This window comes from Nerophis lumbriciformis, linkage group LG19, assembly GCF_033978685.3.
Source record: "Nerophis lumbriciformis linkage group LG19, RoL_Nlum_v2.1, whole genome shotgun sequence".
In the NCBI taxonomy this organism is placed as follows: domain Eukaryota; kingdom Metazoa; phylum Chordata; class Actinopteri; order Syngnathiformes; family Syngnathidae; genus Nerophis; species Nerophis lumbriciformis.
Genome location: NC_084566.2, coordinates 1,105,570 through 1,130,632, shown reverse-complemented (window position 1 = coordinate 1,130,632; position 25,063 = coordinate 1,105,570). Strand labels below are relative to the sequence as shown.

Sequence of the window (25,063 nt, the reverse complement as noted above, 5' to 3'; positions counted from 1 at the left end):
GCTGCGCCCGGGAATCATTTTTGGTGATTTAACCCCCAATTCCAACCCTTGATGCTGAGTGCCAAGCAGGGAAGAATGCTGGTATGAGCTTTTAAACATAACCCGTTAACTGCTGCCAATCAAATGGTGACTAAGATACTCTTTAGGGTTCATATGTTTGTAAATCTGACTGTGATGAAGTCAGTGCCTCACCAGTCATGAACCTCACCGCACGTCACTGACACACACACACACACACACACACACACACACACACACACACACACACACACACACACACACACACACACACACACACACACACACACACACACACACACACACACACACACACACACACACACACACACACACACACACTTTATTGCTCTACCAATGAAATTATTTATTTTGAAATGTGACACTTGTTAACCGTTAGCATGTTAATGTAAGTATGCTAGCATGCTAACTTTTTAGGTAACTTTATGTTGTTTTCTCTAATTAGACAGCCATACAAATTAGTCATATAGCATGCTAACGTGCTAACATTAAAATGCTAACTTTTTTTTGGGCAAATTTTACACTTTTTACTTTAATTCTGCAGCCATACACCTTACAGTCATATAACTTGGTATGTGAAACAAGTTACCTGTTAGCATGCTAAAAATTAAATGCTAACTTTTTCAGCTAATTTCACACTTTTTCAACATTTATCAACAACACCCAGAAACGCCACCGGCTTCGCTAGACCCGAGCTTATCTAAGATGGACTGATGCAAAGTGTAAAAGTGTTCTGTGGTCTGACGAGTCCACATTTCAAATAGTTTTTGGAAACTGTGGACGTTGTGTCCTCCGGACCAAAGAGGAAAAGAACCATCCGGACTGTTATAGGCACAAAGCTCAACAGCCAGCATCTGTGATAGTATGGGGGTGTAATATTGCCCAAGGCATTGGTAACTTACACATCTGTGAAGGCACCATTAATGCTGAAAGGTACATACAGGTTTTGGAGCAACATATATTGCCATCCAAACAACATTACCATGGACGCCCCTGCTTATTTCAGCAAGACAATGCCAAGCCACGTGTTACAACAGCGTGGCTTCATAGTAAAAGAGTGCGGGTACTAGACTGGCCTGCCTGTAGTCCAGACCTGTCTCCCATTGATAATGTGTGGCGCATTATGAAGTCCAAAATACCACAACGGAGACCCCGGACTGTTGAACAACTTAAGCTGTACATCAAGCAAGAATGGGAAATAATTCCACCTGAAAAGCTTAAAAAATGTGTCTCCTCATTTCCCAAACGTTTACTGAGTGTTGTTAAAAGGAAAGGCCATGTAACACAGTGGTAAAAATGCCCTTGTGACAACTTGTTTGCAATGTGTTGCTGCCATTAAATTATAAGTTAATGATTATTTGCAAAAAAAAAATAAGTTTCTCAGTTCCAACATTAAGTATCTTGTTGTTGCAGTCTATTCAATTAAATATAAGTTGAAAAGGATTTGCAAATCATTGTATTCTGTTTTTATTTACCATTTACACAACGTGCCAACTTCACTGGTTTTGCATTTATGTACAACATTTCTAGTTGTTTATGAATGACTCGGCTTGTATTGACTCATGAACGCGTCGGCTGCTTTCAGTGGAATCTGTAGGTGCAATGTCGCCACCGCGTGGCACCGCAACAGATTGCAATGCTGTACTTTTTTTTCTCTTTTTTACAAGCTGATACCTTCTGACGTCATGAAAAAAAACAAAAAACGATTAGATGCATAAAGAAATCGATTTTAGCACACGCGGGTAATCGATTGTAACACGATGACTGACACCAGCTGTGAATGGAGGAGAGTAAGGGAGGGAGGAGGAGGAACGGGGGGCGGTGGGTTCTCCTCCATCACGCATCATCACCACCATCAGCGGCATCGTCAGCGCTGGTCACGTGGTGCGTCGGAAGCAGGCGGGCGGGTGGGTGTGTCCAATGGCTTTCATTCATAACTCCAGTGCGTTTTTTGGAAGCCCTAATTCAGGGATGCGGAGGACGTCGGGAGCATGCCTGGACCGGAACCTTCATCTCGGTGAGTCCCTTCGCAGCAAACACTGGCGAGTGGACGACGATGCTGCTGCTGCTGATGATGATGCTGATTGCTTATGTAAGAAGACGCTGCTGCATGTGGAAGCGTCATCAGCCTTCCTTAGCCAGACAAGACAGTTGACAGTTGCTTCCTTACCGCGCAGGCGGGCTGAGATGTGGGACTCAGGCGAGTGGAAGATGCTGAGGATGCTGAGGGACGCGCTGTAGGGAAGCTGCTTCCACACCTTCTGTTTTACAACGTAAGAACATGTACACTATGAAAGTATGCACTCACATTTCTCATGTATTGTCACTTCTATACAACACAATTATAGCATGACGTCTGCAGCTGACAGAGACCCTATCACTGTCGCTGTGTGTGAGAGATTACATAAAATATTGTCTGAGTCACATTGCTGGAGAATGTGCAGCACTTTGCAGTGTGTGTGTGTGTGTGTGTGTGTGTGTTCTTGTATTTCTACCCTTCTTGAGATATCCACAAGGAAAAGTACCTTCCATATGAGGACCGTGAACAAGTTAGGACATAAATCATGGTCCCAATACTGGAAAACCATTGCATTTAATAGAGAATGTCTCATTTGCACCCCTGGTGGTGGAATCTATCAAAAATGAGGGTGGTCCCAAAAAGGAGGGATTTTTCAAATTGACGTTTTTAAAAGTGCTCCCCCTCTGGCCAACATATGTAATAACAAGTGTGTGTAAGAAATTTAAATGCGACCCCTTTGCCCAAAATGTATTAAAATAATTAAATAAATATGTATATTGAGACATACTGTTATAACTTGAAGTAAATAATGAAGATTAAAAAACAATTACAAACAAACATAAAACTAAAAGCTTACCTTACTTATTTACATATTATGTATATATTATCCATCCATCCATTTTCTACCGCTTATTCCCTTTGGGGTCGCGGGGGGCGCTGGAGCCTATCTCAGCTACAATCGGGCGGAAGGCGGGGTACACCCTGGACAAGTCGCCACCTCACCGCAGGGCCAACACAGATAGACAGACAACATTCACGCTCACATCCACACTCTAGGGCCAATTTAGTGTTACCAATCAACTTATCCCCAGGTGCATGTCTTTGGAGGTGGGAGGAAGCCGGAGTACCCGGAGGGAACCCACGCAGTCACGGGGAGAACATGCAAACTCCACACAGAAAGATCCCGAGCCCGGGATTGAACCCAAGACTACTCAGGACCTTCGTATTGTGAGGCAGATGCACTAACCCCTCTGTAATGTTGTAAATACAAATCATTATATATCTAGAAAGGGTGGTCATAAAGAGGTAGGCATTTTTCGGAGGTCTCAAGGTACCAAATACAAGAATGTGTGTGTGTTTTGTTGTATTTTTACCCTTCTTGATACATCAACAAGGAAAAGTACCTTCCATATGAGAAGCGGTGAACAAGTTAGGACATAAATCATGGTCCCAATACTGGAAAATCATTGCATCTAATAGAGAATGTCTCATTTGGACCCCTGGTGGTGAAACCTATCAAAATGAGGGTGGTCCCAAAAAGGAGGAATTTTTCAAATTGACTGTGTGTCGGTTTTAAAAGTGCACCCCCTCTGGTCAACATATGAAATAAGTGCGTGTAAAAAGTTTACGTGCTCCCCCCCTGGCCAACATATGTAATACAAAGTGTGTGTAAGAAATTGAAATGCGCCCCCTTTGGCCAAAATTGATTAAAAATGTATACAATTAATACAAACAAAAATAAAATAAAATAAATAATAAAATAAATTATATATATATATATATATATATATATTATATATATATATATATATATATATACTGTAATAACTTGAAGTAAATAATGAAGATTAAAAAACAATTACAAACAAAAAATGCAAAAAATAAAACTAACTAAAAGCTTACCTTTTTTATATTTGCATAGTGTGTATATATTATTAAATGTTGTAAATACAAATCTTTATATATCTAGAAAGGGTGGTCGAAAAGAGGAAGGCATTTTTCGGCGGTCTCAAGAAGGTAACAAATACAAAAATGTATGTGTGTGTCAGGACCCCATCAGGGACCGACAGGTACATAATTGTGTGTTACTGCATGAGTGTTTCCATCGACAAATGCATGTTTTGGCCTAAAATGAGTCCTTTTACTTTCACCAAATGTTTGATAATCCCCCGCAGTTGGATGTTGGGGGGAAAAAAGCCTTTTATTCTAATTATTTGTCATGCAGGGAATTACTGCAATCGCAGATAACAGCCTGGCAAAAAAAACAACACCACATCAAATCAGCAGTCTATATAATTGCCCTCAGAGTTTATACTGGATGTCGGTGGGGATTTTCATCAGACACAAAAATGGCTGTAACCCAGCCATCAGGGACTAACTGACAGCACAGCAACAAAGTATCAGGGTCCAGATAGGGACTAGATCAGGGATGTCAAATTGGTTTTCATTGAGGGCCACAAGGCAGTTATGGCTGCCATCAGGGGGCCACTTGTAACAGTGAATAATGTATGAACTTGCCTGTGGATTTCATTATTAATTATATAAATTGTTTTAAGTAGACTGTCCATTTTACAGTAAAAACTTGACATTTTTTCACAACATTTACGGTAAATGGAAAAACAGTACCACTTGTTGTTTTTTTGTTGAATTTTGATGTTGAATTGACATTGGCTCTTACAACATTATATTGTTAATGGAAAAACAGTACAAGTTATTTTTTTATTCTGGCAACTTAGCAGCCGTTTTTTCTACCGTAAATACAAATGTAGCGTATTTCCATTTACAGTAATACACCGTTAAAAACAACAAACGTAGATTTTACAGTCAAAAACTGGCAGCTCAGTCAACTTTTATTAATTTGATGGGTAGTTTTCTGTAAAGTTAAGTATTTTTATTTAGACAAAAACATGTTTGGAAAGTATGATAATATACTGTAATATTTGTTGCAATAATGAATACTATTAAAGTTTAAAAGGTATGCAATTTCAAGCAGTATATATATATTTTTCTGTCAAAATGAAAAAAATCCATTACATTTAGTGAGAAAATATGAAGTACTTTATTGACACATCATTTCCAGTTATTTGTGGACCAGATAAAATGATGTCGCGGGCCAGATCTGGGTTGAGTTTTATACCTGTGGACTAGATTTAGCAGTTTCTGAACACACAAGTCAGGTACATGAGGTAGTATATAAAGCAGGAACTACAGTGTATCCAGAAAGTATTCACGGCACTTCACTTTTTCCACATTTTGTTATGTTAGCCTTATTCCAAAAATGGAATACATTCATTCTTGTCCTTAAAATTCTACACACAAAACCCCATAATGACATTTTTTTTTTTTTTTTAGAAATCTTTGCAAATTAATAAAAAATCAAAAAAATCACATGAATAAGCATTTCCAGCCTTTGCTATGAAGGTCAAACGTGAGCTCAGATGCATCCTGTTTCAACTGATCATCCTTGAGATGTTTCTACAGCTTAATTGGAGTCCACCTGTGGTAGATTCAGTTGATTGGACATGATTTGGAAAGGCGCACACCTGTCTATTCATAAGGTCCCACACTTGACAGTGCATGGTGGAGCACAAACCAAGAATGAAGTTGAAGGAATTGTCTCAAGGCACAAATCTATAGAAGGGTACAGAAACATGTCTACTGCCTCGAAGGTCCCAATAAGCACAGTGGCCTCCATCTGTAAATGGAAGCAGTTTGGAACCACCAGGACTCCTCCTTGAGCTGGCCGGCTGTCTAAACTGAAGGGTCAGAGTCAGGGAGGTGACCAAGAACCCAATCATGTCAGAGCTATGTACATCATTCCTCTGTGGAGAGAGGAGAACCTTCCAGAAGAACAACTCTCTGCAGCAATCCACCAATCAGGCCTGTGTTGTAGAGTGGCCAGAAAGAAGCCATTTGTTTGTAAAAAGTTTGCCAAAATGCACCTGAAAGACTTTCAGACCATGAGAAAGTAAATGATCTGGTCTGATGAGACAAAGATTGAACTATTTGGCATGAATCACAGGTGTCATATTTAGAGTAAACCAGGCACCGCTCATCACCAGGCCAATACCATCCCTATAGTGAAGCATGGTGGTGGCAGCATCATGCTGTGGGGATGGTTTTCAGTGGCAGGAACTGGAAGACTAGTCAGGATAAAGGGAAATATGAATGCAGCAATGTACAGAGACATCCTGGATGAAAACCTGCATTAGAGAGTTCTTGAACTCAGACTGTAGCGACAGTTCATCTTTCAGCAACGACCCTCAGCACTCAGCAAAGATATCAAAGGAATGGCTTCAGGACAACTCTGTAAATGTCTCTAAGTGGCCTAGCCAGAGCCCAGACTTAAATCCCATTGAACATCTCTGAAAATGGCTGTGCACCGACACTTCCCATCCAACCTGATGGTGCTTGAGAGGTGCGTCAAAGAGGAATGGGCGAAACCACCCAAAGATAGGTGTGCCAAGTTTGTGGCATCGTCTTCAAAAAGACTTGAGGCTGTGATTGCTGCCAAAGGTCCATCAACAAAGTATTGAACAAGGGATCTAAATACTTCTGTACATGTGATTGCTTAGTTTTTTTTTTAAACTTTTGATACATTTGCAAAACAATTATCATTATAGGATATTGTGTGTAGAATTTTGAGGACACAAATTAATTTATTCCATTTTGGCGCAATGTGGAAAAAGTGAAGCACCTTGAATACTGTCCAGATGCACTGTTGATGTAACTGGTGTGAGATACAGATAAAGCAGAATCCAGAATAGATAAAGCAGGCATCATCAATAAATCAGGGCCCAGGTACATTCATACGATACAGATCAGTCATAAGACACAGTAGGTACTAGATTTAGCAGGTTCTAGATAGAGGAGGCACTACATTAAGCGGGCACTAGACAAAACGGGTTTGAGGTACAGAATGGACTATATATACAGTAATAAGCAGGTTCTAGATCTGGATCCATCCAGTTCTGAATACAATAGGCTCTAAATATAGCAGAAATTACCAACAATATATCAGGGACCAGATATAGCAGGTTCTATGTCCATACAGTATATAAGTCAGTTACTAGATAAATAAATGATAAATGGGTTATACTTGTATAGCGCTTTTCTACCTTCAAGGTAATCAAAGCGCTTTGACAGTATTTCCACATTCACCCATTCACACACACATTCACACACTGATGGCGGGAGCTGCCATGCAAGGCGCTAACCAGCAGCCATCAGGAGCAAGGGGTGAAGTGTCTTGCCCAAGGACACAACGGACGTGACTAGGATGGTAGAAGGTGGGGATTGAACCCCAGTAACCAGCAACCCTCCGATTGCTGGCACGGCCACTCTACCAACTTCGCCACGCCGTCCCCTCGATACAGAAATACTACAAAACCCAAAACCAGTGAAGTTGGCACGTTGTGTAAATGGTAAATAAAAACAGAATACAATGATTTGCAAATCCTTTTCAACTTATATTCAATTGAATAGACTGCAAAGACAAGATATTTAATGTTCAAAGTGAGAAACTTAATTTTTTTTTGCAAATAATCATTAACTTAGAATTTAATGGCAGCAACACATTGAAAAAAAGTTGGCACCGGGGCATTTTTACTACTGTGTTACATGGCGTTTCCTTTTAACAACACTCAGTAAATGTTTGGGAACTGAGGAGACCCATTTTTGAAGTTTTTCAGGTGGAATTCTTTCCCATTCTTGCTTGACATACAGCTTAAGTTGTTCAACAGTCTGGGGTCTCCGTTGTGGTATTTTAGGCTTCATAATGCGCCACACGTTTTCAATGGTTGACAGGTCTGGACTACAGGCAGGCCAGTCTAGTACCCGCACTCTTTTACTACAAAGCCATGCTGTTGTAACATGTTCAGAATGTGGCTTGGCATTGTCTTGCTGAAATAAGCAGGGGCGTCCATGAAAAAGACTTTGCTTGGATGGCAACATATGTTGCTCCAAAACCTGTATGTACCTTTCAGCATTAATGGTGCCTTCACAGATGTGTAAGTTACCCATGATTTGGGCATTAATACACCCCCATACATCACAGATACTGGCTTTTGAACTTTGCGCCTTTGAACAGCCCGGATGGTTCTTTTCCTCTTTGGTCCGGAGGACACGACGTCCACAGTTTCCAAAAACAATTTGAAATGTGGACTCATCAGATCACAGAACACTTTTCCACTTTGCATCAGTCCATCTTAGATAAGCTCGGGCCAAGTGAAGCTGGCTGTGTTTCTGGGTGTTGTTGATAAATGGCTTTCGCTTTGCATAGTAGAGTTTTAACTTGCACTTACAGATGTAGCGACCAACTGTAGTTACTGACAGTGGTTTTCTGAAGTGCTCCTGGGCCCATGTGGTGATATCCTTTACACACTGATGTCGCTTTTTGATGCAGTACCGCCTGGGGGATTGAAAGTCACGGGCTTGCCGCTTATGTGCAGTGATTTCTCCAGATTCTCTGAACCTTTTGATGATACTGCGGAGCGTAGATAGTGAAAACCCTAAATTCCTTGCAATAGCTGGTTGAGAAATGTTCTTAAACTTCGACGTGGTGAACCTCGTGCCATCCTTGTTTGTGAATGACTGAGCATTTCATGGAAGCTGCTTTTATACCCAATCATGGCACCCACCTGTTCCCAATTAGCCTGATCACCTGTGGGATGTTCCAAATAAGTGTTTGATGAGCATTCCTCAACTTTGTCAGTCTTTTTTTGCCACTTTGTGCCAGCTTTTTTGAAACATGTTGCAGGCATCAAATGCAGGCATCAAATTTCAAATGAGTTAATATTTGCAAAAAAATAAAGTTTCTCAGTTACAATGTTAAGTATCTTGTCTTTGCAGTCTATTCAATTAAATATAGGTCGAAAGGGATTTGCAATCATTGTATTCTGTTTTTATTTACCATTTACACAACGTGCCAACTTCACTGGTTTTGGGTTTTGTTTTTTTAATGCCTGGCTGGCGATCGACTGACACACTCCGTGATCGACTTGTAGATCGCGATCGACGTAATGGGCACCCCTGCAGTAGACATTTGATTTTGATCGGTTTATTCTTCTTACAAGAGGGCTTTGCTGTTTTAAGGACCTTCTGCAAAGAACCTAGTCAAAGACCATCTTTATGACAGCACTCTAGTGTATTTAAATATCTGCTGCAAAAATGTGACTTTCTCACAAGGTTTTTGAACTGAATAGCCCAAATGATGAAAAAGAGAGGACCTAAAACGGAGCCTTGAGTAACACCACTTGTATAAATAAAGAAGTTGGACAAAAAAAAGGTACAGCAACACCTTAGTTACATGAAGCACATTAGGGGAAAAAAGGAGTAGGACTCAAAGGGGTGCCTTGAGGGAAATCACATGTTTGGACCCCAGTGTTTTATGTTTGCTCGCAAGGATCTGTGTTTACAGTGATCCAAGTTCCTCTGTACAACAGGAGCACTTGAGTGTTTTTAGGAATTTGCTGCAAAAATGTTTGTTTCCCAAGTTTTTAAGTTTAAATTGTGTCATCCCGGGCCGTCAGTTGAATAGGCTTGCTTTTAGAGCACAGGTGTCAAACTCAAGGCCCGGGGGGCCAGATGTGGCCCGCCACTTCATTTTATGTGGCCCCTCGAAAGCCTGGAATTAATATCAATAAAGTACCGTAACTTTTCTTACTCAATGTATTCTTTTTCTATTTTGGGAGAAAAAAAATATATGTACTCCAAGTAATCGCAATTTATGTTAACTTAAATATTGTCTAATTATGCAAAAATATATTATTAAGCATTCAAACCATTTTTTAAATATGAATAAATACTAATAATAATGATTTCAAAGCAAGTTATCCATCAAATTGTGCAATATAAAAGTAGCAATAGATTTCATGGTAAAATTGTGAAATTGACTGTGGTTTTTACAGCATTTTTCTCTAAATTAAAAAAAAAAAAGTACTTTTTTAAACTGTGGTGCCGTTTTGGCATTTACAGTAATACATCGTAAAATATATAGTTGTTGATTTGTGGGGGGAAAAAAAGGCAGCTCAGGTGTCAATTTTACTGTAAAATTGCAGTTTTTTTATTCACAGTAAAAAAACAAATCAATTTTACAGTAAAATTCTGGTAACTGAGCTGCCTTTTTTATTGCAACTTAGAATATTTTTTAATATTTTAAGTAAAAAAAAAAAAATCTAATAAAATGCATTCAAAAATTGTGTAATAAAGTTAAAAGTTAAAGTCCCAACGATAGTCACACACACACTAGGTGTGGTGAAATTATCCTCTGCATTTGACCCATCCCCATGTTCACGCCCTGGGAGGTAAGGGGAGCAGTGAGCAGCAGCGGTGGCCGCCATCGGGAATCATTTGGTGATTTTTATTAGTTTTTGGTATGACTCGGTTTGAACTAACGACCTTCCAGTCTAAGGGCGGACACTAACCACAAGGCCACTGAGCAGACAAAATAATAATAACAATAATAATAATAAACAAATAGTATTCACTGTTATAAGCGGCCTTCTGGGGCCAAACATAACTGAGATGTGGCCCTCAGTGAAAACGACTTTGACACCTCTGCTCTAGAGACCAGGAATTAGACACAGACGGCTCCAGTAAGAAGGGCAAGCAAAATAGCCTTGCGATAAAACAGATTTTAGTTAATCAAGAACCTGATGGAATACATTCCATATTCAACAGTTACTAAATAAAGCAGGCTGGAGATGTGGCACATTTGAGCTAAACAGGCACCAGGCAATGGGGGCTTTAGATGAGCTAGATAGAGCCAGCTCTGTCTGGTGTTCAGTAAAACGGGCTGAAGATAAAGAAGGTTTCAGACAGTAAATCAAGTGGATATTAGAACACTTTTTCTAGAGACAGCATGTACCGCATAGCATTTTTAAAGGGAAAGAAGCATGCGCTCAGTTTCCTCACCTTCATCGTACACAATGACACTGAGGTAACAATGACGGATGGTGCTGATGGTTGAACTGTCTCTGACTTTGGTGGTCCTCTCCAGGGTTCACCCACGCTGACCTGGACCATGAGCAATGATTCGCCTGCTCTGACAAGTCTGACAGAGAACTCCACTGTGAGTAATATTTGGATACAGTTGAATATGTACAGTGTTAGGACAGCTTGATGTGTATTCAAAGAGGATTGATCGCGTTGTTCCTTGTGGCAGAGCTAGTGAAAGCAGCTGATTTTACTGAAACACGTAAGTACACGTGCAGATGAAGGAGCATTAAGGTGTCACTCCAACTGTGGATTGCACACGGCACACAAACATATGTTGAAACGTTACAGGCTGTATATTCCCCGCTGAATGTAGGTCAGTGCTGCGTTTGATGAAAATATAACAAACACACATGACAGTAGCAGAGTGCTTGTTGGTTTATTCTGCCCAATAGGCACACTGGCTTAGAAACAGGTGTTAAGAACTTTGAAAAAACTTTACACATTCCGGCATATCTTTCAAAGGTAGAGAGGCGATTTAAACCTGTAGGGGAGCCTCCAGGCAAAAAAGAACATTTTGTATAGTGGCTTTAATCCTATAAAAACATCCATCCATTTTCTACCGCTTGTCCCTTTCGGGGTCGCGGGGAGTGCTGGAGCCTATCTCAGCTGCATTCGGGCGGAAGGCGGGGTACACCCTGGACAAGTCGCCACCTCATCGCAGGGCCAACACAGATTAGATTAAAACAGGTGTGAATAAATAAATCTGACATATTTCATTACATACATTGTTTTATTATCCAGAAGCACTTTTTTTTTTACATACTACAATCATAACTTAATTATAAAATAATATTCTAAAATAACTGAACAGATACTACTTTTCAATTTTAACCATTTAGTGTACTTAATAAAAGGGTTTTATTTTTGCTTTTTTTTTTTTTAAATAGACAGTACAGTCCAAAAGTTTGGACACATCTTCTCATTCAATGTGTTTTCTTTATTTTCATGACTATTTACATTGTAGAATGTCACTGAAGGCATCAAAACTATGAATGAACACATGTGGAGTTATGTACTTAATAAAAAAAAGTGAAATAACTGAAACATTTCAGTTTCTTCAAAATAGCCACCCTTTGCTCTGATTACTGCTTTGCACACTCTTGGCATTCTCTCGAACTTCAAGAGGTAGTCACCTGAAATGGTTTTCCAACAGTCTTGAATGAGTTAGCTCATCGAGAGAATGCCAAGAGTGTGCAAAGCAGTAATCGGAGCAAAGGGTGCCTATTTTGAAGAAACGAGAATATAAAACATGTTTTCAGGTATTTCACCTTTTTTTGTTAAATACATAACTCCACATGTGTTCATTCATAGTTTTGATGCCTTCAGTGACAATCTAAATAAAGAAAACTCATTGAATGAGAAGGTATGTCCAAACGTTTCGCCTGTACTGTATATTGTTTTATTATGAAGATGCACAATTTTTTTTTACATGGTACAATTATAAGTTAATTATAAAATAATATTCTAAAGTAATTATATAGGTCCTACTTTTCAATTTTAACCCTTCGGTGTACTTAATTAAAAGTGTTATATTTTTGCTTTAAAAAAAAATTGTTTTTAATATGTAAGACAACTATTTCTATTAAATACATTGCTCATTATTACTGTATATTCAAATCCACCTCTTATTTTCATAGTTTAAAAATACTAGTTCTGATAAACTTACTGAATATTGCAATACAACTAAATACATTGTTTTATTATTTACTAAATGGTAGATCTGAATGTAATGAGTAACAATAATAGACAATAGTATATAATATTAAATATAGTAATAGTATCTTATACACGTGTTGTAACTTATGGGTTATATAGTTCATGTGTGATGATCATTCATAATTTGCATGCTTGATTTAATTGCTGATAAATTAATCTATTATTATTTATCGCTAAAAAGAGTTAAAAGGGAATTGATTTGATTTATACATGTATTTGATATTGATTATTTTAGAAACACTGACATTGAATTGAGTTGTTTTCTACTTCATAGCCTAACAAAGGGTTAACTAAAATACTGCATGTTCCACAATTCATTGCGGCAAACCGGATGTAAAAAAGGCCGGGAGCAGGTGCATTGTGGTTGATGAGATTGAGGATTACGAGCCTACAGTTGAATGAATGAACGACAGATAACAAGATAAAAGGATCGTTTTGTACCTTTTAGTATGCCCATTTTTTTCCTTATATAAAGTACAACTTTATTACACGCCCTGCGATGAGGTGGCGACTTGTCCAAGGTGTACCCCGCCTTCCGCCCGATTGTAGCTGAGATAGGCTCCAGCGCCCCCCGCGACCCCAAAAAAGGGAATAAGCGGTAGAAAATGGATGGATGGATGGAACTTTATTACACATTTTCGACGTCCTGTCCAATACTTTGATCGTAGTTAAGCTACAACACGTAACAATCTATAAAAATATAATAAAACTATAATACATAATACAAACTAAAATAATACAGTATACTAAACCTAATTTATATTTAATACAAAATATTTAGCACATTGAAGGCATTAAAATGTGTTTTTTCTCTGAATAACCGAGTTACTTGTCACCATCTTTGGAATGTGACATCAGAACAGATGCTGGACGTTCCGCTTGCTGCGGGGATCGCTCATGTGTGTCTGCATCCTCCTCTCATTTCCATTTTTAGCTTGCAGAGGCCTCATTCTCCCAGCCAAACCACCCTCCCTCCTCATTGAGAAGAGCTTAGAAATTAAATTAAGGGTCTCGCTGACGTTTCGATTAGCATCCCGGAGCTCACTCTGCCAAGACTGACCGAGAGAGTATTAATCAGAGCCGGTCCGGGCACAAGAATCACTTGCCAGTCCACACTGTTCATTCTATTCCTTATTATATTGACAGACTATTGAAAAAGAAGCATTATTGTTTCAGCAGGACTAATGCATGATGAGCGAGATATGTGACAGTTGTGTTTTATAACGGTCACATATGCTCACTTATGCAGACAATCTGTCACCATTTAGGCTATTTAATGAGTTAAAAATACATGGAAGTAAGCAGAGAACAGACAAACTCCACATAGAAAGGTCTACATGCATCTAGGATGAATGTATGTGGGTGTTTGCATTCATGTAGATGCTAAGCACAAAAATAGAATGTATTCATCTTTTCCCTGTAAAACTCCAAATGGAAGCACTAATGCACTGGAACAGAATAAAATGAGTGGTCTTGTTTTTTCCCCGGCAGGATGTACCTGTGTCGGCAGGCCGGGTGGAGAATTATGCGTTGCTCCTGGTGCTGCTGAGTGTTTTCGCAGGGGGGACGCTGGTCCTCCTCTCTCTCCTGCTGCTCTTCTGCCACCGCTGCTGCATGGGTGGGCGTCGCTACTCCAGGTGGGCGCTGCACATTGTCACACACACAGAATAGAATGAAAGATTTTAGGTAAAAATAACAAGCTTTTTTGACCAATGCAAAAACACAGGTTAATCAAAGTTTGGAAATAGCTTAGCACTTATAATTGAAATGGACTGTTTTGGTTTTCACCAATCAAGAATGAGATTAGTACATCTGAGTCATGGGGCAGGACATTGTGAGCTTTGTTTCTTCATGTTCCTTTATGGACACACATTTAAAGATAATGTGTATTTTTTGGTCACCTTTTGTGTCTGAAATAGCTTATTATTAATATTTTTTTTATTTTTAGAAATTATTTTAATTGTTACTTTTTTAAAGAAAAAATATATAAAAAATCTGACATTTTCATTTTTATTCCACAATTATTCTTTTTTCTGAAAGCACTTTGTAACATGTCAATGGTTTTAATATAACCTGTGGACCAAAGTACAACATTTATAAAAATACATGCAGTAATAAAACTAGCAAATAAAATGAGATACAGCTAAAAAAATAAAAATAAAAATTGAGACATAAAAATGTGGATGTAAAAAATTACCAAAATTAAACCATAATAAAAAAGCTAAAACCAGATAAAATATTATATGAGTAAGAATAACCTTAAGAACTTAAAAAGTGCCAAAGGCTATTTATGAAGTGTGTTATTACTAACAAGCTATTTGAAAGTCTGAATCGGAATAAAATATGGTTGTTTTAAACGTGAGATCGACAGGCGGATCGGTGCGGCATCTTCAGTAATGCGGACGCTGTATCGATCCGTTGTGGTGAAGAAGGAGCTGAGCCAGAAGGCAAAGCTCTCGATTTACCGGTCGATCTACGTTCCCATCCTCACCTATGGTCATGAGCTTTGGGTCATGACCGAAAGGACAAGATCACGGGTACAAGCGGCCGAAATGAGTTTCCTCCGCCGGGTGGCGGGGCTCTCCCTTAGAGATAGGGTGAGAAGCTCTGCCATCCGGTGGGAGCTCAAAGTAAAGCCGCTGCTCCTCCATATCGAGAGGAGCCAGATGAGGTGGTTCGGGCATCTGGTCAGGATGCCACCCGAACGCCTCCCTCGGGAGGTGTTTCGGGCACGTCCGACCGGTAGGAGGCCACGGGGAAGACCCAGGACACGTTGGGAAGACTATGTCTCCCGGCTGGCCTGGGAACGCCTCGGGATCCACCGGGAGGAGCTGGACGAAGTGGCTGGGGAGAGGGAAGTCTGGGCTTCCCTGCTTAGGCTGCTGCCCCCGCGACCCGACCTCGGATAAGCGGAAGAAGATGGATGGATGGATGTTTTAAACAAATTATTTGTTTAAGACAACCTATCACAGACTAACCTGCAATTTTGCACAATCAATAATTCCAATGAACAATTCCCCTGATTTTAGTATTTCTACACTAAAGCCCAATGAGAATCTGCTGATGAATTCATTATAAAATTCATGAAGTAAATAAAGAAAAAACTGTCATCTGCTGAATGTTGTTAATTGCAATTATGTTTTAAATACATAATACAAAACAGTACCATTTACCAGACCTGTTGGTGCAGCGCCCTTCCTTGCCCCTAATGCAGTTACCATTGCCGTGTGTTAATGAGTGTTTTTTTTCCCCAGAGCGAGCGATGACCCGGAGAAGACCAACACAACTTATGTTGAAGACTCTCAGCCCACCCATGGTAAGAACTGCACATTTCAAGGTGATATATTTACATGCACTTACTGTATTGTCATCTCTCTCCTTCCATCGTGTCACTCAGAGATCACAATCCGCCTGGATGAATCAGACGCCCTCTCGGCTACGAGCTGCCACGACATGGAGTCAGAGAGGTTTGTTTCCACCGGGTTGACAGGCCGCAGAGTCTCCTTCAACGAGTCTGCTCTGTACGAACAGGAGAGGATGGCTCAGGAAAAAGGACGCAGGTATGCGGAAAATTAGTAGTTTTTAATAGAATATTTCTGGTTATAACAATTCATCCCTTCGTCGCTGTGCTTAAGATACACCCTGACCGAGGGGGATTTTCACCATCTGAAAAAGGCTCGGCTGACCCACCTCCACCTGCCGCCAGCTCCATGTGACCTCAAGATCCTCACCATCATGGAGTGCGACTCCACTGAGAGCAGCACTGCTAACCTCAGCGCGGCACCAGTGCCCAAACTGCCCCTCTCAATCTACCAGGTAAGGGGGATCCATCTCAGCTGTTCCTGCAATGCAGAATACAAGGGTGACAACCAAAAAAATAATAATACAAAAAATTAAAATATCACAAACAATATTTATTATAAAGTACATTTTAATATAGCATTATTTTCCGAAAAATAATTTTCCTGTTTGTGTCAATTTTTCTAGGTAGAAACAATTTAAGGCGGTTTGTCATAACATTTTTAGCATTCAATTAGACATTATTGTGAGGTTTTGTATTAGTGTTCCTAAAAATAGATATACCGGCCCTCAGACACATTTTTTTCTTTAAATTTGGCCCCCCGAGTCAAAATAATTGCCCAGGCCTGCAATAGACGCTGCACATTGTTTTGGTAAAAATAGATAATTGAATATCAGCTCGTCCCCTTGACGTAAGATTTCAAATCACACTATTGCATAATCAAATGCATTGGTCATTGTGTAATTTAATATCATGAGGTGATTACACTGTACATGTATATTTATTCAATATTACAAGTGGCCCTCTTAAGGCAGCCATAACTGCGATTAAGCCCTTGATGAAAACAAATTTCACACATACGTTTTAATATATACTTTTCCTGTTTATGTCATATGTTTGCATGGACACATGTTGCTAGGTAGAATCTGTGGTGCACAACCATTGGTGCTCAAAGTCCAATTGAATGAATGAAACCGTTTTAGCATATTATGGTTAAAAAATTAGTAACAGGTTTGCATGGCCACTTGTTGCAACAATCACAGAAGCTGGACTACAAATTGTTTTCTTTCTCTAGCCGACTGACAGAAGAGTGCCTGACTGGTTGGATCAGAGCCTTAGTGGAGGTCTTCCAGGAGACACACATCACTCCATCGTCCTGAACCAGATTCCTAGACAGGATTTGGCCCTGCGAAGCAAACGCTCCCTCACTGTGAGCATTAGCCGTTTTTCTCAGTAGAAGAATATTTGTCATACTGTATTTGACAGATCACTGTAATTGATCACCTGGTCTCTTGGGTCAGTTGGAGGTTCTTGGGGACCGACTAGATGCTCACAGTGACCACACGATAGGGGAGTACACTCAAGCACCGAGGCAGTCTTCAGTTTTTCAGTTCTTATCGAAACTGCGGCGCCACGCCAGTCTGGAGGGAGCTGGGCCCTATTTTAGGAGATGGAAGTTTGACAGCAGCCACCGAGCCGCCAGTCTGGATGCCAAAGGTTTGTTTGGGAATTTTACCTTTAAGTAACCTGAGAAACGCATATTAAAAAGCTAGCATTTGACGGTCTATCAGGATCCCCAAAGAGAAGGCCTTTCCAGAGGCAGAGAGCTGCAAGTGAAACCACTGACCACACTGGGGATGACTCTTCTCTCCGAGATGATCCAATCAGGTCTTTTCCGCAAACTCCCAGTCAGACTAGTGGCTTGCAGTCCCTGTCTGCCGAGTCCCTCTCTCAATCTTCCTTGGGTCCTTCCTCAATCTTCCTCCACAGGTATATCTTGTCTCAAAAACTTGCCATACCATCAAGTCTTATTGGAATAATCGTTTTATCCCTCTGTTAAGGCTTAACCTGGAGGTAGGGAGTGTCACCAGCAGGAAAGAAGAACTCGATGAATGTTCCATCCAGAGACAAGAGAGCATCTCAGGCGACACACCAAGAGTGCAGACAAAGTTACAACAAGATCCCGTCAGAAGGATAGACACTGGAGGGGTTGCGTCTGAATCTTTAGAGGACGACGACTTGTTTGAGCCACAACCGGAAGACTCAACCAGGAAAAATCCTGAAGGTGCAGTGAGGCAAAACTGTGAGGTGGACCAAGATGAAGGTGAAGACAGCGTGTTGGGAGCTGAGATCAGACCGAGGGCGGGTTCAGGTTCTTCTCTTTTGTGCATGGAGGCACATCCATCTCTCTACAAAGACATCTGGAGCTTGAGAGCCTCTCTGGAGCAATACGCCTCCTCGGACCATAGCAGCACAGACCGGGAATCACTCCGAAGTGATGCTGAAAGTGTTTCATCACTGGGCTGTCCAGGTGCTCGCACTGGACATCTAGACAGCTGCTTGTCTCAAGACCTGGACGATGAACCTGAAGCAGAAGGAGAGGCGATGGAAAGAGGTGTCAGAGGGGCGTCAGGCGGGGGAAGTGAAATGGGAAGCTTTGTCGACGGAGAAGCTGACGTGGGAAACCGCAAGCTCCTTCAGATGGATAGCGGCTACGCCTCCATTGAAACTCCATTCAAGGCACCAGAGGATATGCGGCTTTTCGGGACTCCTGCAGTCCCGCGTGTGAAGACGGCGTCAGAGAGGAGGTTATTCTTCACAAGCTCAGGGAGGAAAGGTACTGTGTGCGAAAGCACAGAGATCAGGTTGTTCCAGGAAGAGTTGGAGGACGACTTACCAAAAAGCACAGAGGGTAGCCTCCAAGAACAATATCCACTCACCAAACCACAATCTCAGCTGATCAAGCCAATCTCTCAGCCCTCCAGTCCTCACCGACCTCGTCTCCACCGCCGCGACTACAGCATCGACGAAAAGACAGACGCTCTTTTCAACGAGTTCCTTCGACACGACCCGCGGTTCGACCAGCAAGACTCACCGTTTCGGACCAGGCATCGATCGAGAGTGAATCTCCGTAAGCAGTGGCAAAGACACAAGCAATATAGCGACCCCGGCTCGGGGACTGGGGGGCGGTACTCGCCATCTTTAGAGAGGCAGACGTTCACTCCACTTCCAAGAGGCGATAGTGCAAGTTACCCTCTAGACACCAGGTATCACAGCACACTGTCACGCATCGCCAGTGCAGCGGATGAAGAAGCCAGTGAGATTGCGGCCGGCGAAGAGGCGGCCAAAGAGAGCACAGCATCCAGCGATGGAGCCAACATGACCAACCCAGGGCCCACCAGTCTGGGCGACAAGGGTCACCAAACCTCTTCCAACACAAAAAGCACAAGCAGTCCACCTCCAAGCTGCATGGACCCCAGAGTGGGCAACAGGAACAACAACAGCAGTCAGCAGGTGCGGAGCAGCCTGACGGACAAGCTGGCGGCGGCGGTAGAGGAAAGGCTCTACGGCGGCATAAGGAGGGCAGAGCTCGGCCAGGGTGGAACCAAGTTGGTGGTCACTGCCTCTCACACAGCCTCACCTGACCACAGTCCTAAATAACCTCATCGTATCCTGTCATCAACTCTTTCAACAATCACATAATATAATCTGACGGCCAGCATTTCCTCTCAGACCTTAACTTCCACTGTGATGCCCTTTTTAGCTGGTATTGCACAGGTACCTTAGCGCCTCCATTCTTAGGAATATTTTCAAACATAAAAATTGTGAATTTTCCGCATGCTACTACTACTACTACCACTGTAATGTGCAAACAATATGTAAGAGAAGACTGTACAGTTTTAAACCTACAAACAAAAAAAGCACTTTGTTGGGAAGTAACAAGCCCACGTTACCCATTTGTATCATGAGCAACCATATCCTCCGCAAGTGTCCTTCTTGTTTCAACCTACATGAAGGCAACAGGGGATCGTTTGAGACCACAAGTGTTCGCATCCTGCTCTTATTGTGAAAGGACAAATCGGGCCGGGAGCCGACGAAAATACAGTGGATCGTTTTTGTGCACAATGAAGGGAATTCAGGTTAAGTGTTGTATCACCCGAGTGGATGACAGGTGGGGAAGGTGTCATGAAGTTCATATAATGTATTTTACCAGAAAACCCTCTCCATTGTGACCAAACCTCATCCAAATATTAGGTACACTTACACAATCCAGTAGTGGATAACCTGTCTGTCTGAGAGCTGTATCCAAAATGCCTTTCCATAGATAGCCTTACTTCACAATGTTTATTATAGTGTGTTGCATCTTACTGAAATGACCGCATAATTATCTTTGTAAAGGCACACTTCAGTATGCAGCTCTTGCATTGGGTCTGATTACAGTAGATTTTGCAGGTATACCTAATAAAGTGTCTCATGAGAGTACTTGTCCACTGTTTTCTATTAAGCCAAGCAACAGTAAATTGTGTTGCTGCGAGATAAATATGGAAATAGTGTTGTAACGATACTAATATTTTGGTACCGGTACTATAATTATTTTGGTACTTTTTTTAAATAAAGGGGACCACAAAAAAAATGCATTATTGGCTTTACTTTAACAAAAAATCTTAGGATACATCAAACACATGTTTCTTATTGCAGTTAAGTCCTTAAATAAAATAGCGAACATACTAGACAACATGTCTTTTAATAGTAAGTAAACAAACAAAGTCTTCTAATTAGTCTGCTGATGTATGCAGTAATATATTGTGTCATTAGTCATTCTATTATTTTGTCTACATTATTAAAGACAAGTGGTAGAAAATAAACTATTATTCTACTTGTTCATTTACAGTTAATATCTGCTTACTTTCTCTTTTAACATGTTCTATCTACACTTCTGTTAAAATGTATTAATCACTTATTCTTCTCTTCTTTGATACTTTACATTAGTTTTGGATGATACCACAAATGTGGGTATCAATCCAATACCAAGTAGTTACAGGATCATACATTGGTCATATTCAAAGTCCTCATGTGTCCAGTGACATATTTACTGAGTTTATAAACATAATATAAATTTAAAAAAAAGACTTGTGATGTTAAAATATATTGATGTAATCATAGTAGTATCGACTAGATACACTATTGTACGAGGTATCATTACAATGGATGTTAGATGTAGATCCACCAATGGCGTTTGTTTATATTGTAGCGTCCCGGAAAAGTTGGTGCTGCAGGGAATTCTGGGAATTTGTTCTGTAGTGTTTATGTTGTGTTGGGGTGCAAATATTCTTCCAAAATGTGTTTGCCGTTGTTGTTTAGTGTGGTTTCACTATATGGCACATGTTTATGACAGTGTTGGCATTGTTCATACTGCCACCCTTGGTGTGACATGTATGGCTGAGTAAGAATGCCCTTCATTTACTCGTGTGCAGTATGTTCAAAGTCAAGATGATTGTGTCATTAGTTCATTATCGGGCACAAATAAACCCTGGTTAGGCTTTGGCAATTATAGACGATTGTAGCTGAGATAGGCTCCAGCGCCCCCCGCGACCCCAAAGGGAATAAGCGGTAGAAAATGGATGGGATGGATGGATATATGCAGCTGAGATAGGCTCCAGCACCCCCTGCAACCCCGAAAGGGATAAGCGGTAGGAAATGGATGGATGGAAGATTGATTTTTCCAAAACTATTTTAAAGATTGTAAATTTCCATCAATCCCACGTGGGTGTTCGGGCCCCGAAGCACCCACGGGATCGGCGCCTATGTAATGTGTGTTTAAGAGGAAGGCAACGTGTTGGCTGAGCGACGTCAGTGAGTGAGTGGGCGAGCAAAGAGAGAGACAGGTAGCGCTTGCACTGCGCAGTAGAAGGATGAACGTGTACGGTTGTGACCTGCAAAACTAATAATAAAACAACCAGATTGTCACAATTGGCGGTCTTGTCATTCTGACGTGAAAGTGGAGCTCATCTTCGGTCTGCATCGGAGCCGAACAGCAGTACAGGAACATCATTACATGTCACTCTATAAACTCATTGTGCAGATCTGAATGCTTATTATTTAAATGCTTATTATTTAAATGCTTACCTAAGTTTGAAGCAAAGGTGCTCATACTAATCGTCACATTTGGCGAGGCGTGCTTTAAAGCAACACTTGCAGCGCATCCGTGTTTAAAGTGTCTCCTTTATTGTTAGTTTTGAAGTTGAAATACCTCCATATTGTGCTTCAGGCACACTTTATTAACCAGTAGAATTGTCGTTTTTTGCCATTCCTCCTCTCCAAGATGTTATTGCTTGTAGGCACTTTGTGTGTGTGTTTTAACACACTCAACATCACCACACAGCGGGGATTCAGATGAAAGGACAGTACCGGTACTTTTCAAAGGCAGTATAGTATCTATTTCAATCAATTAGTATCGCGGTACTTTATTAGCCAACCATGTATGGAAACAAACATCACTCACTGAGAGACACAGTGTGGGTTCTACAAAGTCCAACGCAATCTGTTCTATGATGCTGTTTGACTTTCAAGTTGTTCCAAAGTCTAAAATGAAATATTTAACATGAATTACTTACTTGGAGTCATCATTTAAAATGTTTGACCTGCACAGGCATGCTTAACGACCAACATTTCCCTCTTTGTACAATAAAACCAGAAAAAAAAGTCTTGAACTATACAAAGTATTTCAATGGTTGGAAGCTGCGCTTTTGCATGATGCACTAGTTACTATGGTAATCTAAGTCACAGCAGCTCAGACGAGACACCAAGCAGTGTGGGTGGGGAGCGTTTCCACACCGGCCAGTCTGAAATGCGGGTGTCAGGGACAGACGTGGAAGGAGATTTTTACAACAAAGTTCTAAAGCTTAGTGATATATCAGATTGTACTTGGGTTTTAATTTTTTACCCTTCGCGTCCATATTCCGCTTTTTGTTGCGTTTCGCTTGATTGTAAAATATGTCGATTGAGGGGGGATGGGTGGGGTGTGACGTTCATATGTTGTCAATATTCAGTGTTTTATTGTTCCTATTTAATATTGTAAATCCCACATTCTTTATTTTCATGTACCGGTACATTCTGGGTGTCTCATTCAGTAAAAAAATTAAAATTCCATTCCGTTTTTTAAGGCGGTCTGTCATAACGTTTTTAGCATTCAATCAGACATTATTGTGAGGTTTTGTATTAGTGTTCCTAAAAATAGATATTCTGGCCCCCAGTCAAAGTAATTGCCCAGGCCTGGTCTGGGTCCTACAAAGTCCAACGCAATCTGTTTTATGATGCCGTTTGACTTTCAAGTTTTCCCAAAGTCTATAATGAAATATTTAACATGAATTACTTACTTGCAGTCATCATTTAAAATGTATTATCTGTACAGGCCAACATTTCCCTCTTTGTACAATTAAACTAGAATAAAGTAAACTTACTCACCCTTTGATTGACGGGAATGTATTTGCAGCGCTATACTGTCACCTCAGATAATTTTTAGGTAATTCTAGAAATAAATGTACAGTACAGGCCAAACGTTTAGACACACCTCCTCATTCAATGCATTTTCTTTATTTTCATGACTATTGTAGATAGTCACTGAAGGCATCAAAACTATGAATGAACACATGTGGAGTTATGTACTTAAAAAAAGGTGAAATAACTGAAAACATGTTTTATATTCTAGTTTCTTTAAAATAGCCACCCTTTGCTCTGATTACTGCTTTGCATACTCTTGGCATTCTCTCGATGAGCTTCAAGCACACCTTTAAAGTGAAAACCGTTCAGGTGATTACCTTTTGAAGCTCACCAAGACAATGCCAAGAGTGTGCAAAACAGTAATCAGAGCAAAGGGTGGCTATTTTGAAGAAACTAGAATATAAATCACGTTTTCAGTTATTTCACCTAGTTTTGTTAAGTACATAACTCCACATGTGTTCATTCATAGTTTTGATACCTTCAGTGACTATCTACAATAGTCATGAAAATAAAGAAAACGCATTTAATGAGGAAAAGGTGTGTCCAAACTTTTGGCCTGTACTGTATTTGCAGCATGATACTGTCACCTCAGATCATTTATAGGTAATTCTAGAAATAAATGTACATCCATTTTCTGCAGATTACATTTTACATTAGCATCGGCATTGAATAGATTTTCATGAATCAAAATTATTTTGTACATGTTAGGTTCCCTTTCCTGTTCTAAGATTTTTGTTTGTATTTTGCCTTCACTAATATCCATCCGTGGTAGTTTGGCCAAAAAAAAAAAAAAAAAATACACTTGTAGAAATTCCTGTTGACTTTTTTAGGGAATTAATTCATTGATAATAAGTGAATTTAATCATTCTTGGACCAGCTGATGAAAAGCAGCATTAATCTGGAACACTGAACAGATGAAATGAATTACTCATCAAGCTGTTTATTACATGACGGGCATGTCCACGAGGGTGCATAATGTACAATCCGCTGTTTCAAACAGAAGACCTGAGCTGTTGTGTGTGTGTACGTCTTGCGTCTTTGTGCCGCAGTCTTGCTGCTTTTATAGCGAGATGAGTCATGCACAAAATTCTATCTTTCATCCTTGACAAAGACACTAAGGGAGATGACTTCGACTAAAAGGAGAAACATACTATTTACCCATCGTTTTTGACGTGAAAGTGTTCTTCATCCTGTGCTTGTGTCCTGTGAAAAGGGAGAAATTCTCTGTTGACCTTGCTGACGTAAAAGGAGCAGCACTCTTTTTCGCTCAGTCGTGACTCACCTGCTCTCTGATCTATTCTCAGAAGGGTGGGGTGGTGTCCGGATAGGTGGGGGCTGCAGGGCTCTCGCTGTTGTGATCAGCACCAACAGATGACAGCAGCTGCAGCTCTATCAATTCTTACGTGACAAAGACTATGTGAAGAAGTGGCTGAAGGAAATACAAATAACATTGAGCAACAAACATATTCTCAGTTAAAACGAGGGGGGGA

The 25,063-nt window shown here is 40.5% G+C and overlaps 1 protein-coding gene and 1 long non-coding RNA gene across 4 annotated transcripts; one reads left to right on the top strand and one right to left on the bottom strand.

Moving 5' to 3' along the window:
• Positions 1-1,660: 1,660 nt before the first annotated feature.
• cbarpa (CACN subunit beta associated regulatory protein a) lies at positions 1,661-20,716 on the top strand. Of its 2 annotated transcripts, none has more exons than XM_061979784.2 (11): positions 1,661-2,131; positions 2,217-2,312; positions 11,058-11,129; positions 14,264-14,409; positions 16,027-16,088; positions 16,170-16,332; positions 16,408-16,588; positions 17,368-17,502; positions 17,594-17,789; positions 17,864-18,062; positions 18,134-20,716. In XM_061979784.2, exons 3-11 carry the CDS (start codon positions 11,082-11,084, stop codon positions 19,731-19,733), a joined length of 2,730 nt encoding a protein of 909 aa, XP_061835768.1. In that variant the 5' UTR covers positions 1,661-2,131; positions 2,217-2,312; positions 11,058-11,081; the 3' UTR covers positions 19,734-20,716. The 2 variants fall into 2 exon arrangements, with proteins under 2 accessions (XP_061835768.1, XP_061835769.1); XM_061979785.1 differs by having other exon boundaries at positions 2,014-2,056.
• Positions 14,137-24,995, bottom strand: LOC133618936 (uncharacterized). Of its 2 annotated transcripts, XR_012050984.1 has the most exons (5): positions 24,856-24,995; positions 24,732-24,776; positions 16,463-16,614; positions 16,133-16,291; positions 14,137-14,416 (listed from the first exon to the last, which is right to left on the bottom strand). It is a non-coding gene; the product is annotated as an uncharacterized lncRNA (long non-coding RNA). The 2 variants fall into 2 exon arrangements; XR_009817369.2 differs by having other exon boundaries at positions 24,732-24,995.
• Positions 24,996-25,063: the final 68 nt, after the last annotated feature.